The sequence below is a fragment of the Aquarana catesbeiana genome, linkage group LG11, assembly GCF_042186555.1.
Source record: "Aquarana catesbeiana isolate 2022-GZ linkage group LG11, ASM4218655v1, whole genome shotgun sequence".
NCBI lineage: Eukaryota > Metazoa > Chordata > Amphibia > Anura > Ranidae > Aquarana > Aquarana catesbeiana.
This window is the reverse complement of record NC_133334.1, coordinates 265,329,569-265,344,512: the sequence shown is the minus strand read 5'-3', so window position 1 is coordinate 265,344,512 and position 14,944 is coordinate 265,329,569. Positions and strand designations below refer to the sequence as shown.

Sequence of the window (14,944 nt, the reverse complement as noted above, 5' to 3'; positions counted from 1 at the left end):
ATTTTGGGGGGGACCCCACACCATTTTTTTTTACATTTTGGAGTGGGTTTCTCCTCCAAATCCATACCAGACCCGAAGATTTGGGGGGACCCCACGCCTGTTTTTCACGATTTTTTTTTTGTTGGCAATTCTTTTTTTTTTACATTCAGCTTTCTTACATACACACACATGAACTTTACGGGTATCCCAGTTTTAGTCCGTAGGGTTCAATATTGAGTTGGCCCACCCTTTGCAGCTATAACAGCTTCAACTCTTCTTGGAAGGGTGTCCACAAGGTTTAGGAGTGTGTCTATGGAGATGTTTGATTAATCTTTCAGAAGCACATTTGTGAGGTCAGGCACTGATGTAGGATGAGAAGTCCTGGCTCTCAGTCTCTTCTCTAATTCATCCTAAATGTGTTCTATCAGGTTGAGGTCAGGACTCTGTGCAGGCCAGTCAAGAACTTGACTGGCCTGCACAGAGTCCTGACCTCAACCAGATAATAGACCTTTGAGACCTCCCAAGCACAAATCCCCCCCCCCCCCATAAAAAAACCCCTCTACCATATCACCTCTTCTAGCACAAATCCTCTTCTCCCATCCCCTATCCCTAACACAAATCCCCTTAAATCACCATTCCCAGCACTTCCACCAAAATTTCTCTTCCTAGAACAAACCCTCTCCCCCCTCACCACATGACGCCACAGTGCCCAGGGTAGGTGCCCCTCCTGCCCACCCCTTGTCCCAGCTCTGCCCCCTAGCAACCTGTCAGTTGGACTATATAATAAAGGAGACTTACACCCCACTACATGCACTTCCTTCTTTAATTCTATATTGCAGTTATACAGCATGATAAATTATCTTGACTAGTAATGCACCAGCATAGCTTCGACCGCACCATAATTAGCTGAGACTTGTTCAACTTACCCCCCAAGGACTTCATGCTGGCAGACTGTGTAACAGGATGACAATATGGCTTGCTTAATGCTGACTATCCTGTGGTTGAAAGGTGCAGGAGGTGGCGGGCAATCATCTACAACAGGACAATACACAGCACGATATGAGATTAAGACATCTCAAGACAATATGCACAGATAAAACATATAGAAGTGATTTAGCTGCCAAAACATTTGTAAAGTAATGTACCCTTTCTTACGATCCCCTATCGATGCTATGCAGTGACAACAACTGTCATAGGAGGGATTTCTGAAGACCCTGGGCCACTTCTCCACCTTCCTGCCTGGCCAACTAGAGAACACCACCACACCAACAAATCCCACCTATCTCAGGGGTTACCAAGGTATTTCCCCATTTGTCCATCAGCTTACAGACCCTGGGCCTGCACACAACACCACACTGGGAAAGCCCACCCATCTCTTCTATCTGTGCAGCCACCAAGGTATTTCCCCATTTTATCTATCAGCTTACACGTAGGCAGGTGCAGCCTCTGTTCTGTAGGTGGCACTCCACCAGAGCGGCTGCAGTACTGTAGCTGGAGAGGAAGTCAAGAGAAACCTTTTTTCTCTATGGTTTCCTTGGTACTCTAGGCAGCGTTTCAATTGGCTACACTGCATCCAGGTGACCCTGGAGGCTATCTTGGGTCAGCAGAGCCTTTTTAAGTGCCCGCCACCCCCCAGATTTGGTGCACTTTCTTGTGAGTGGATAGCATAGGAACAGTTCACCTGTCTGTCATGGAGAGTGAATAGCAGTAGGGAAAGGTTCCGGACAAGTAGGGACACGACATCCTGCATCTGAAGCCACCCCTTTTGGCTCAGACTGGCCAGGCCACATCCCGCCCTTGGAGACAGATGCTATCGGTGCATCAGAACCTGCTCCAAACTACAAGTTTGCACAGAGCTCTGAGTGTTCCCAGCTGGGTGCCTTCATGCTCGGCTGTTTGCATCTTTGGATCGTTCCTTCAATACAAGTGTTGTAAATTGCAACCAGGCTCAGTGTATTTACTGCCTCTGTACCATGCGGCACCTATCCACATACAGACCCTGTGCCACCTCCTGCCTTATCACACCAAACACATCAGGAAAGCCCACCCATTTCTCCTATCTGTGGAGCCACCAAGTTATTTTCTAATTTTGGCCATCAGACCACAGACCATGGACCACTTCTCTACCACCTGCCTGCTCAGACCCCCACACTGGCAAAGCCCACCTATTTCTACTGTCTGTGAAGACACCTTGGTACTTTCCCTTTTTGCCCATTAGCTCACAGAGCAAGTACTGCAAGCCTGATGTCAAAGTTTGGCTTTGGACAATAGGACAAATAAAAAAAGGAAATATTACAGGCAGACTGTAACTTTTATTGGGCACCCTTGCAGCAACATTCTGAACTGCTAAATGACCACTGAATGTTTCAGGCACAACTCCCCCACAAAGTAATCTGCCAGTGCTGCTATGTTAACAGGTATGCATGGAGGTCCACCCAACCAAAGGCTCTTTGATAGTTGACGCTTGTAAATTAAGCTAAAACCTTTACTAAATCAACTAATAGCAAATTCCAGTATTGTTTTATTTTTTCAAATTAGGCTTTAAAGTCAACTGAACAAAAGTGTAATTAATCTTCTTACCAATAACATGCAGAGACGAGTCCTCCAGAGCTGTCCTTGTGTCCACTGGTGGTTTGTTGACAGAAGAGGAAGCGGGAGTTGGGGCAGGGCCACAGTCTTTTTTAACCAGTTCTGTTTGGTTGGGTTTTACTGCTCCCTTCACTCCCTTGTCAGTATTTTTTGCTTGTTTTAGGTCCATGTGGCCTATTTCCTGAGTCGGCACGGGTTCTTTTCCAAGTACAGCTGGTTGAATCTCCTCAGTTTGGGTTGCAGAGGATGTCTTCTTGTCCTTATCTGTAGCTTGTGTTTTATGTCTGGCTGCAGCTGGTGTATTCTTGTCAGACTTTTGTTCTTTTTCTGGTACAGATCTGGTTCCTGAGTTGCTTATCTCCTCTGTCTGGACACAAGTGCTTTTCCTAAAAAAATGTACAATGTAAATAAAATAAATATAAAATAAATAAAAAATAAAATATACATGATAAAATCTTATAAAGCCAAGAAAGAACACCAAATGTGCCTGGAGATCAAGGGTACCACAAACCTAAATGAAAAATACATAATGTGACAGTAGGAGATGCTGTCACGGTAAAATTGGTAGTTTGCGGGACACAGGGTGTGCACATGTGCTTGGTGCAAGACTGCAGAGCATAGATGTGGACTGGAGAAAACGGCTTTCACAGCTTTCTCCAGGTTTTGGTATTCCGTCATGGGGCTCTGTAGTATGGAGATTCCATAGTGTCTTGGGTGGGATGGGATCTCCAACCCCGTGTCCAGATTTTGTAGATGACCAGCAGGGTCAACAGCCCTTATAATGAGGGTATGGGAACACCTCATGGCTCCCAGTTGGAGACTGCTACACACCAAGAGAGACAGGAGGTCTCCGGGAGTCAGAGGGGCTGCAGGAGAAAGCCAGAACATGTGTGACTGCAAGAGGCAGTGAAATGGCCTGAGGACTAAGGCCAGAGCAGAGCTGTGGGCGCTAAAGTGAAGCCGTCCACATTGAAGAATCCTGTGGTCTGTGTGACCAGGATAAGAAGTACTGCTAAAGAGAGCCAGGTGGGCTAGCATTTTCCGTTGTGTGGATGTGGACGCTAAAGTGAAGCTGTCCACATTGAAGAATCCTGTGATCTGTGTGACCAGGATAAGAAGTACTGCTAAAGAGAGCCAGGTGGGCTAGCATTTTCTGTTTTGTGCATTTGCTGGAGAAGGACCCCTGCGTGAGAAACCTTTATGTTACAGACTTTATTTGCCTTTTTCATAAAAATGGGCTACCATGCCCTAAAATATAGTTCCTGACTGGCTTGAATCCCTGACAAATGCATCTTCCATGAGAGCTAACTGTCCCCCATGTTACAATACACAAAAAAAACATAGGATTTTAAAGGTGCCAACAAATCAACCAAATAATTGTATTAATATTCATCATTAAAATATATATTAAAAATGCATTAAAAAAATATTTTATAGATTCTTTCACATTGTAACATGCCGGAATGAAATATCTATATGCTATGTTCATGCAGTCACTTGATCTCGCCAATACACTGGCTTCATCAGGAGATATTTTAAGAGCTACATATCGAACCACCACAAAATTGAAAAATAGAGCTTGTAACTAATTATTTAATTTAATTGTTGGTTGTTCTATTTTTCAGTTTTGTAGTGGTTTAATATGTAGCACTAAAAATGTCTCCTGATGAAGCCAGTGTATTGGCGAGATTAAGTGACTGCATATACACAGCATATGGATATTGCATTCTTGTCAAAGAAACTGTAAAAAAAAAAATCTTTTTAAATGCATTGATGAATTATGAATAAAAATATGTTTTTAAGGAAATATTGTTTTATTTGTTGGCACCTTTAAAATTCCAAAGTTTTTTCTTGTATGTGTAAAATCTTATACACAATCATATACTCAAAACTATCACTGTTATACAGGATACTCAACACAATACTACCAAATGTAGCATTGTGCATCTTTTAGACCAAGACCTCTTTTGCAACCATCTGTTCCTCTTTTTGGGGTCTGTACCTGTTTTTCTTAATTTCAAATAGTAGTATAAAGGAAATATAAACCTGGAATTGTACTACACAGGTTTGTTTGCTGATATATAGGCCTGCCTGACTGAACAGTCAGACAAGTCCACATTCTGCTCCCTGTTGTTTACCATAGCAGCCAAATGGCCATTGGAGTTGAGGCACAACTACCAGTCAGGCAGCATTACATGGACTGGCCAGCTTGCGGTGTTGCAAAGTCCCTTCCTTGGAAGTACTAAACCTATTATGATGAAACGTGACATAACATACTAAAGGCTTCTTGCCTCACTATGCATGAGACCGCTGTCAGTTCAAACATGCACAGATCAGGATAATGTTTCTATGATCGCAGTGGAAAACAAGAGGTCAGGAAGAGAAGCTTTATTCTAGGTCTTAGCAAAAGTCAGCTATAGACATCTGTGTCCAAATATGCTCCACTGGCTTTGGCCAAATCTCAACATTTTCCTGATGGGCACAATGGATATCTCAAAAGAATGTACAGTCCTTAAAGTGCACATAAAATTACCGTAGTTGATCTTCTGATGTGGCCATTTTTGGTGCAGAAGACAATGCAAAATCTATGAAGCACCATGTCAGGGCCGGGATCACCTGCTGGTGTCACTGTGGTTCATTGGGCAGAGGGTTGTAGTTCCAGTATCAACCAGTTGGTGTCTCCCAGCAGCCAACAGTTTCCAGTAATAACTCTAACCTGATGCTGGCTGCTAGGAGGGTACTTAGTTCTTCCTGTACTAGTGCCTTTCACATCAGTGTTTTGCTTTGCTTTGCTAGTCAGATAATGCTTGCCATTTATCCTACTCCTGACCTTGTTCTTGCCCTGCATCCTGTACCCTGCTGCCTTTTCTGCTCCCCTTGTACCTGATCCCAGTGTTGGTTCCCCCCTTTCCATTTGTTCCCTGCAATTTACCCTGTTAATCCATGTTCCATATTTTTGTACATATTGCATATAGTTAGTTTGTAGCTAGGCTTCCTGTTACTTAGGTTGCTAGTTAGGCATTTTGGTTATTGGGTTATGGTTCAATTATATCTTTATGTTTGCTGTGTTTCCTGTTTGCTGGTCTTTGAATGTCTATCTATATATATATATATATATATATATATATATATATATACACATACACACACAGTATATACTGTATATATGGTCCCAGTTTCCTAGTGTAGCTATGCAGATTTTGCCATCCTTGCTGCTGATTCCTGGCACACCAGTAGCCATAGCCAGTCAAAGTTCGTCATGGATTTGGGTCCTGGACGATTTGGAAAACCTTGTCCATTGCCACCTTTTATCCTTTGATAAGCAGTGTATAGTATGTATCCCCCCCCCCTTCATAGAATAAAAATGAATGGTTCCACAATACAATTGTTGGTGTATGGGACCAGTCCCATCAGACAATTGTGCCTACATGTCTGACCACCATCTCATGTCTTTGGCCCCTTTAGTCTACCCATATAAAGTATGGGATTTTTGCATTATATGAACATATTTGATGCAGTCATGCAACCATCTTCTCATGCATGGCACATGAACAATCATACAAGCAAACCCTGGGAGATTTTAAGATAAATGCCAAGTTAGAAATGTGAATAGAGTGGATGCAGTGTTCCCCTTTAGTGGAGTATCTCATTAAAGAGGAACTGCAGTCTGCTCACATAATTTCTAATAAAAACATCTTTGCCATTCTGAAGCTTCCCTCCAACCACTTTGCATATTAATTTATATATACTGTGATTCTGTACTTGCCAAATATGCTGCAGAAATCTCCCTCCACTAAGCCTGGCTGCATGCATTTTAACTGTGGGCAGCTGAAGCTGTTGTCTGTTCACTTCCTGGATTTACACAGACACACACCTCTAGCTCTGCAGCTCTCATTGACCCTCTTATGACTCATCCCCCCCTCCCTTCCTGGCAAACTCTCAGGAGAGTGAGAAAGAGAGCTGTGTATAATGTCAAAAGCCTATGCTTTTTACCAGACAAGAAACAGGAAACTGGCTCTATAAGGTATTTACTGGCAGAAAAAAAAATGTTTTACTATCAAAAGTTAAAACAACAAGGGCATAGGATTTAATAGATGGAAAGATGAAAAAATGACTGAAGTTCTGCTTTAAATACATAAAATATGCATTTTGGGGGCATGAAGGATCATTTGATCAGGTCTGAATAGTCCTTATTTGGTCAGTTTTAGATTGGTACTAGATACTGCATACAATGTTGATAAGAAACTCAACTCAGATAACAAGAAAAAATCAAGAGGGCATCTCTACCTTTGGAGTTGGTCTTCTGGAGATAGTGGACATGTTGCAGAGATCAGCTTTTGAGTAAGGGGCTCAGGATCTCCTCCAGGTTCCTCAACAATCTGCTTAGGTTCTTCGATTTTGGAACTCTGGTCTGCTACTGGGGTGAGGGAAGGTTGTGTATACTGGGCATCTGGATCTGTCTGGGCATTTTTCTCTCCTGGTAGTTCTCCTGCCACTTTCTGTGCCCACGGTTTGGCATTATGAGAGCTGTCAGGTTGCTGAGGTATATCTAGAGTCTGGACATCAGTAGAGTCGGCTTTAGCATGATGACTGGTACACTGAGCTGTCTTCTGGCTGAGTCTTCTGCCTTCCAAGCTGCTGCTCTTCTGTGGAGCTGCAAATCAAAGCAATATCTAAATGTATGCATTTAAATTTAACTAATTTGGTAACAGGTAGTTTTGTTTTGAGTGAATGCAGGCAAGTAGAATCATGGCTTTTTTTTATTCTGTGATTTAAGGTCTCAGTGCTTAAATTGTAACTGTGATCAGGCTGTGGGCATTCAAGTATTAACATACACTTAACAAGCAGTAAATGACAGTAAAACAAGTTCTCACTTATACCTGTAGCTGCAGGCACTTTGCATGTGCAGTTCTCTCAGCAACTCAGGTTCAGCTCTCTTTGTGTTTACATTCAAGTTTAAAAGGCTGCTAGGTCACTGTTGGGAGGTGGGAGCATAATGAGCTGATCTGCTAGGAGAACAGCTTGAAAGACTTCCCCGAATCTCTTGTGAACTTGAGGATTAATTACTCCACAGTCCACATAGATAGATGTCGATGAGGGCTTGTTCCAACTCCACTTTAGGTTCCCCAGTTCTCCTCCCTGACCCAGTTATAATTTGGGAAAAAGGGGGGTTGGGGTCACTCTCTCTATTGGGTTTTTCACTCTATTAGGTTTTAACTTTCTTGGGTTGGGTTTTCAAAATGTTTGTGTTGGCCTTATCAAGTGGGGGTAAAATCTTTGAGAGCAAAATGGAAAATAGAGACAACATCTGCTGGCAAGATGAAACAGTACAATAGTTTTCTGACCTTAGTCAACATCAGTCCTTGTTTGAGAGAAATAAATGTTCTTCTTTTGAAGAAATATGGAATCGGACTCAGCAGAATTTATTTTTCAAGGTATACTATAAGGCCAAAAGTTTTCAAAACTGTGGACATGAATTTTGAGTTGCCCATCCCCATTCCCCTAGCTCCTTTCAATGTTGTACAAAAGGCCTTGGCTCACAAACAGTATTCTGATTAATCCGAAAGGTATTCAATTGAGGTCTATGTGAACCATCAAACCATGTCTTTATGGAGCTGGCATACTGGAAGTCGTGCTGGGACAAAAAAGGGCCTTCTTCAAACTACTGCTACAAGGTTGGAAGGTCACAATAATGTAGAATATCTTTGTATGCTTTAGCATTACCAGTACCCATTAGTCGAAAGACCTGAACTGACCAGAAATGATTTGGGGGGGTATGTACAAACTTTTGGTATTTTAGTTAGGTTCACAAATTTTAGTCATAAAATGTGCCCCAAGTTACAAAGCAGTTATAGCAGACTATTAACCAATAAGCAAAGGAGGCAGCATTTTTGTTACCTCAATAAATAGTCAGATTAGTTCACCAGGAACTGGTCTCAAAGGCTTGGCTTGCTAAATGGCCAAACCCTGAAAAGCCTGCTGCAAAAAAAATAGAATAATGAATTGCTACTACATAGATTTTTACTTACTTGCTGGCGCTCTCTGCACATCAATCTGTGATCCTCTGCTGGCGAGGACATGCTTTGGTTTGCTTTCTTTCTCTTCAGTGTCATCTTTGGCCTTCAAAACAAAAAACTACAACAGTTAACATTCACTGTTACAAAAGGAAGACATTCAAAAGATAGCATTCTTTAGCAAATTTTGTTTTATGGCTCTGCTGTAATCAGAAGAACAGCAAGCAAATTCTTTGGTCTGCTCTGGGCTCTACAGGCTGTAGGTTTGATTGCCTTCAAGAAATACAAGGCTGAGGGATCATCATCAGCATTCAGACTTTACAAAGAATGCAACAAGAAATGTAAGGGTGCAATTAGGGCGGCTAAGATAGAACACGAAAAACACATAGCGGAGGAGAGCAAAAAAATCCCAAGAAATTCTTTAAGTATATAAATGGTAAAAGAGGGAGGACAGACCATATATTGGCCCCATAAAGAATGATAAAGGGAATCTGGTTACTAAGGATGGAGAGATGGCGAAGGTATTATATTAATTCTTTTCCTCAGGCTTCACGAGAGAATCGGGGGGCTTCAGTAACCAAAACTGTAGTGTTTATCCTCATGACACATCTCAAGAAGCACCCTCATGGCTAACAGGGGACAAAATTAGGAATAGACTTGGAAAACTTAACATTAATAAGTCACCATGACCAGATGGCTTGCACCCGAGGGTCCTTAGAAGACTCAGTCAAGTAATTGCCAGACCATTGTTCCTGATTTTTACTGACAGTCTAACAACTGGATTGGTACCAGCTGATTGGAGAAAAGCCGATGTAGCTCCAATAGTTAAAAAAGGGCCAAAATACATCCCTGGTTATCACAGACCAGTTAGCCTAACATCAATAGTATACAAGCTCTTGGAGGGGATGATAAGGGACTTTATACAAGATTTTAGTATTGAAAACGGTATCATTAGCAGTAATCAGCATGGATTCATGAAGAATCATTCTTGCCAAACCTTCTATGAGGAGGTGAGCTGCCATCTAGATAAAGGAAGGCCCGTAGATGTGGTATATCTGGATTTTGCAAAAGTATTTGACACAGTTCCCCATAAACGTTTACTGTACAAAGTAAGGTCCGTTGGCAAAGACCATAGGGTGAGTACATGGACTGAAAACTGGCTACAAGGGTGAGTTCAGTGGGTGGTGATAAATGGGGAGTACTCGGAATGGTCAGGGGTGGAAAGTGGCGTCCCCCAAGGTTCTGTGCTGGGACCAATCCTATTTAATTTTTCATAAACGACCTGAAGGATGGGGTAAACAGTTCAATATCTGTATTTGTGGACCATACTAAGCTAAGCAGGGCAATAACTTCTCCGCAGGATGTAGAAACCTTACAAGAAGATCTGAACAAATTAATGGGGTGGGCAACTACATGGCAAATGAGCTTTAATGTGGAAAAATGTAAAATAATGCATTTGGGTGGCAAAAATATGAATGTAATGTACTCACTGGGGGGAGAACCTCCGGGGGAATCAAGGATGGAAAAGGACCTGGGGTTCCTAGTAGATGATAGGCTCAGCAATGGCATGCAATGCCAAGCTGCTGCCGACAAAGCAAACAGAATATTGGCATGCATTAAAAAGGGGATTAACTCCAGAGATAAAGTGATAATTCTCCCGCTCTACAAGACTCTGGTCCGGCCGCATCCAGAGTATGCTGTCCAGTTCTGGGCCCCAATCCTCAGGAAGGATGTACTGGAAATGGAGCAAGTACAAAGAAGGGCAACAAAGCTAATAAAGGGTCTGAAGGATATTAGTTATGAGGAAAGGTTGCGAGCACTGAACTTATTCTCTCTGGAGAAGAGATGTTTGAGAGGGGATATGATTTCAATGTACAAATACCGTACTGGTGACCTCACAATAGGGATAAAACTTTTCCGCGGAAGGGAGTTTAACAAGACACGTGGCCACTCATTAAAATTAGAACAAAAGAGGTTTAACCTTAAACTGCGTAGAGGGATCTTTACTGTAAGAGCAGCAAGGATGTGGAATTCCCTTCCACAGGCAGTGGTTTCAACGGGAAGCATCGATAGTTTCAAAAAACTATAAGCGATAAGCACCTGAACGATCACAATATACAGGGATATACAATGTAATGCTGACATATAATCACACATATAGGTTGGACTTTTTTCAACCTCACCTACTATGTAACTATATAGTGGATGGGAGAGTCAAGTGAGCAGCCTGATAATGTATGCAGCTCCAGCCAATCCCTTGGGGAAGGTGCCCAGATGGTGGCTGGGAAAGGGCATAAATAGTCTGCAGCTTAGAGAGCAGGGTTCTTCTTCCCCATGTATATATGTGTGTGTGATTCTGCTCTTCCGGGTAGGGGGCGCACTCGCGCGCCACTTTTGCTGCGATTAGTCAATAGATGACCACCATCACCCGCTGATGGGTGAGAAGACAGACTGGATGGAGTTCTGCATATGTAAACAATGCAGAGCTCCGTCCTGTCAGCGGGGATGTGCTGGATTTTGTTTCCCTCCAAAGCAGGGAAAAAAAATCCAGCACATCCCTTAGTGAAAGCAGCACACATAGTACACACAAAAACACTGGTTAGGCACACATTTAACTCGTTTGCCCTAGAAGTTTAACATCTTCCCTTGCCAGCCAGTGTCATTAGTACAGTGACAGTGCATAATTTTAGCACTGATCACTGTATTAGTGTCACTGGTTCCCACAAAACATTAGTGTCAGATTGTTTGCCTCAATATCACAGTCCTGCTATAAGTCACTGGTCGCCGCTATTACTAGTATAAAAAAATAAACTAATAAAAATTCCAGTATATATACCATAATTTGTAGACGCCATAACTTTTGCGCAAACCAATCAATATACGCTTATCTGGATTTTTATTTTACCAAAAAATATATAGCAGAATACGTATTGGCTTAAATTTAATCAAGAAATTTGATTTTTACATATTTTTATTGGATATGTTTTATAGCAGAAAGTAAAAATCTGTTGTTTTTTTTTTTTTTCAAAATTGTCATTTTTTTTTGTTTATAGAGCAAAAAAAGTATGTGCAGCCAACCTGACCCACCTTCATCGAGCCAATGATTTTCTGATGACAGGTTCACTTTAACTTGGGAAAACTTGGCCCTTTTCCCTTTAAGAATCTAAGTATCTACAGTGCCTTAAAAAAGTATTCATACCCCTTTGACATTTTCCAAATTTTGTCATGTTACAACCAAAAACGTAAACGTATTTTATTGGGATTTTAGGTGATAGGCCAACACAAAGTGGCACCAAATTGTAAAGTGGAAGGAAAACAATAAATGGTTTTCCAAATTTACAAATAAATATGTGAAAAGTGTGGTGTACATTTGTATTCAGCTCCCTTTACTCTGATACCCCTAACTAAAATCTAGTGGAACCAATTGCCTTCAGAAGTCACCTAATTAGTAAATAGGGTCCACCTGTGTGTAATTTAATCTCAGTATAAATACAGCTGTTCTGTGAAGTCCTCAGAGGTTTGTTAGAGAACCTTAGTGAACAAACAGCATCATGAAGGCCAAGGAACACACCAGACAGGTCAGGGATAAAAGTTGTGGAAAATTTAAAGCAGGGTTAGGTTATAAAAAAATATCCCAAGCTTTGAACATCTCACGGAGCTCTGTTCAATCCATTATCCGAAAATGGAAAGAGTATGGCACAACTGCAAACCTACCAAGACATGGCCGTCCACCTAAACTGACAGGCTGGGCAAGGAGAGCATTCATCAGAGAAGAGCCAAGAGGTCCATGGTAACTCTGGAGGAGCTGCAGAGATCCACAGCTCAGGTGGGAGAATCTGTCCACAGGACAACTATTAGTCGTGTTCTCCACAAATCTGCCCTTTATGGAAGAGTGACAAGAAGAAAGACATTGTTGAAAGAAAGCCATAAGAAGTCACGTTTGCAGTTTGCGAGAAGCCATGTGGGGAACACAGCAAACATGTGGAAGAAGGTGCTCTGGTCAGATGAGACCAAAATTTTGACTTTTTGGCCTAAAAGCAAAACGCTATGTGTGGGGGAAAACTAACACAGCACAGCACCCAGAACACACCATCCCCACTGTGAAACATGGTGGTGGCAGCATCATGTATGTTGTGGGGATGCTTTTCTTCAGCAGGGACAGGGAAGCTGGTCAGAGTTGATGGGAAGATGGATGGAGCCAAATACAGGGCAATCTTAGAATAAAACCTGTTAAAATCTGCAAAAGATTGGGGCGGAGGTTCATTTTCCAGCGAGACAACGACCCTAAACATACAGCCAGAGCTACAATGGAATGGTTTAGATCAAAGCATATTCATGTATTAGAATGGCCCAGTCAAAGTCCAGACCAAAATCCAATTGAGAATCTGTGGCAAGACTTGAAAATGGCTGTTCACAGACGCTCTCCATCCAATCTGACAGAGCTTGAACTATTTTGCAAAGAAGAATGGGCAAAAATGTCCCTCTCTAGATGTGCAAAGCTGGTAGAGACATCCCCAAAAAGACTTGCAGCCTTAATTGCAGTGAAAGGTGGTTCTACAAAGTATTGACTCCGGGGGGCGCTATACAAATGTACCCCACACTTTTCACATATTTATTTCTAAAAAATGTTGAAAACCATTTATCATATTCCTTCCACTTCACAATTATGTGCCACTTTGTGTTGGTCCATCACATAAAATCCCAATAAAATACATTTACGTTTTTGGTTGTAACTTCACAAAATATGGAAAATTTCAAGGTGTATGAATACTGTTTCAAGGCACTGTACATGCAAAATTAATTTTATGTTCCCTCGCAGACAGCAGGTGCTGCAAAATAAACACGTCCATCTTTTTCCAGATAAACAAGAAAATATTGAACAAACACTCCGCAGACAATGATCTTTTAGCTGCATTTTCATTTACAGTCGCCGTCCAGACTTCACAAGGCTGGTTACAACCCCCTCTGGATCATACTTAATCACAGTGATGGATCTGAACACATCTCTGTCCCCTACCATGAGACTGAACTGCTCAGGCGTGAGACAAGCTGTTTTATATTCGGTCAATAAGATATTCTTTTCTGGTGTTGTCCTGTTGTGTCTACCAAGTACTTACTTCATCTCATTTAATTATCTGTATTCTTCGGGCTTTGTGAGATCTCCCTCTGGAATGTGAATTTAAGGAATAAAATTCATTTTACAGAATCAACAGGTACAGAGAGCAACGGCGGAACAGATCATCTTCTCCATTTATTTTATTTATTGCAGAAGAACAATCAGTTGGAGCAAAAAGAAAAATATTGCTACAACAGTTGAGCTTTGGATTCCATTTATATGGATTTCTTTTTGATCACTCGTGTCCTTTCCTCTGGGGATCATGGTGGGCGTCCGACCTTCCCGCAGGCCCTTTCCTCAGCTCCCTGGATGAACATTTTAAGAAGCCACCAGTTCTCATGTTCACATGGTTTAGACCTAGTTGACATGTACGTATTAAGTGGGATGAGTCAATTTCTCCCCTCCTTTACATACAGTTGTGCTCATAAGTTTACATACCCTGGCAGAATCTATGATTTCTTGGCCATTTTTCATAGACTATGAATGATAACACAAAAACTTTTCTTTCATTCATGGTTAGTGTTTGGCTGAAGCCATTTATTATCAATCAACTGTGTTTACTCTTTTTAAATCATAATGACAACAGAAACTACCCAAACGTTCCTGATCAAAAGTTCAATGAGTTTCTGGACTCCTGACAGACCCTTGCAGCTTTCATCCAGTGGTGCACTGACATTTCTGGATTCTGAGTCATTGGGAAAGCAAAAGAATTGTCGAAGGATCTGCGGGAAAAGGTAGTTGACTGTAAAAAACAAGAAAGGGATAGAAAAAGATATCCAAAGAATTGAAAATGCCAGTCAGCAGTGTTCAAACTCTAAGAGCCCTTGCACACTGGGGCGGGGGGCGGCGTCGGCGGTAAAACGCCGCTATTATTAGCGGCGTTTTACCGTCGGTATGCGGCCGCTAGCGGGGCGGTTTTACCCCCCGCTAGCGGCCGAGAAAGGGTTAAATACCACCGCAAAGCGCCTCTGCAGAGGCGCTTTGCCGGCGGTATAGCCGCGCCGTCCCATTGATTTCAATGGGCAGGAGCGGTAAAGGAGCGGTATACACACCGCTCCTTCACCGCTCCGAAGATGCTGCTAGCAGGACTTTTTTTACCGTCCTGCCAGCGCATCGCTCCAGTGTGCAAGCCCTCGGGGCTTGCACACTGGAATGAAAGTAGTGGCACTTTCGGGGCGGTTTGCAGGCGCTATTATTAGCACAATAGCGCCTGCAAACCGCCCCAGTGTGCAAGGGCTCTAATCAA

General features: G+C 42.2%; 1 protein-coding gene across 3 annotated transcripts in view; it reads right to left on the bottom strand.

Annotated features, from left to right (window-relative positions):
* The window catches only part of MYLK3 (myosin light chain kinase 3), a 97,130-nt gene that overhangs the window by 36,498 nt on the left and 45,688 nt on the right, over nt 1-14,944 (bottom strand). For all 3 annotated transcript variants that reach the window (XM_073605807.1, XM_073605806.1, XM_073605805.1), the window contains exons 2-5: nt 8,598-8,688; nt 6,856-7,222; nt 2,560-2,954; nt 906-1,011 (exon numbers count right to left, since the gene is read on the bottom strand). In XM_073605807.1, the coding sequence (XP_073461908.1) occupies nt 906-1,011; nt 2,560-2,954; nt 6,856-7,222; nt 8,598-8,688 (959 nt within the window). The remainder of the gene's footprint in view (nt 1-905; nt 1,012-2,559; nt 2,955-6,855; nt 7,223-8,597; nt 8,689-14,944) is intronic.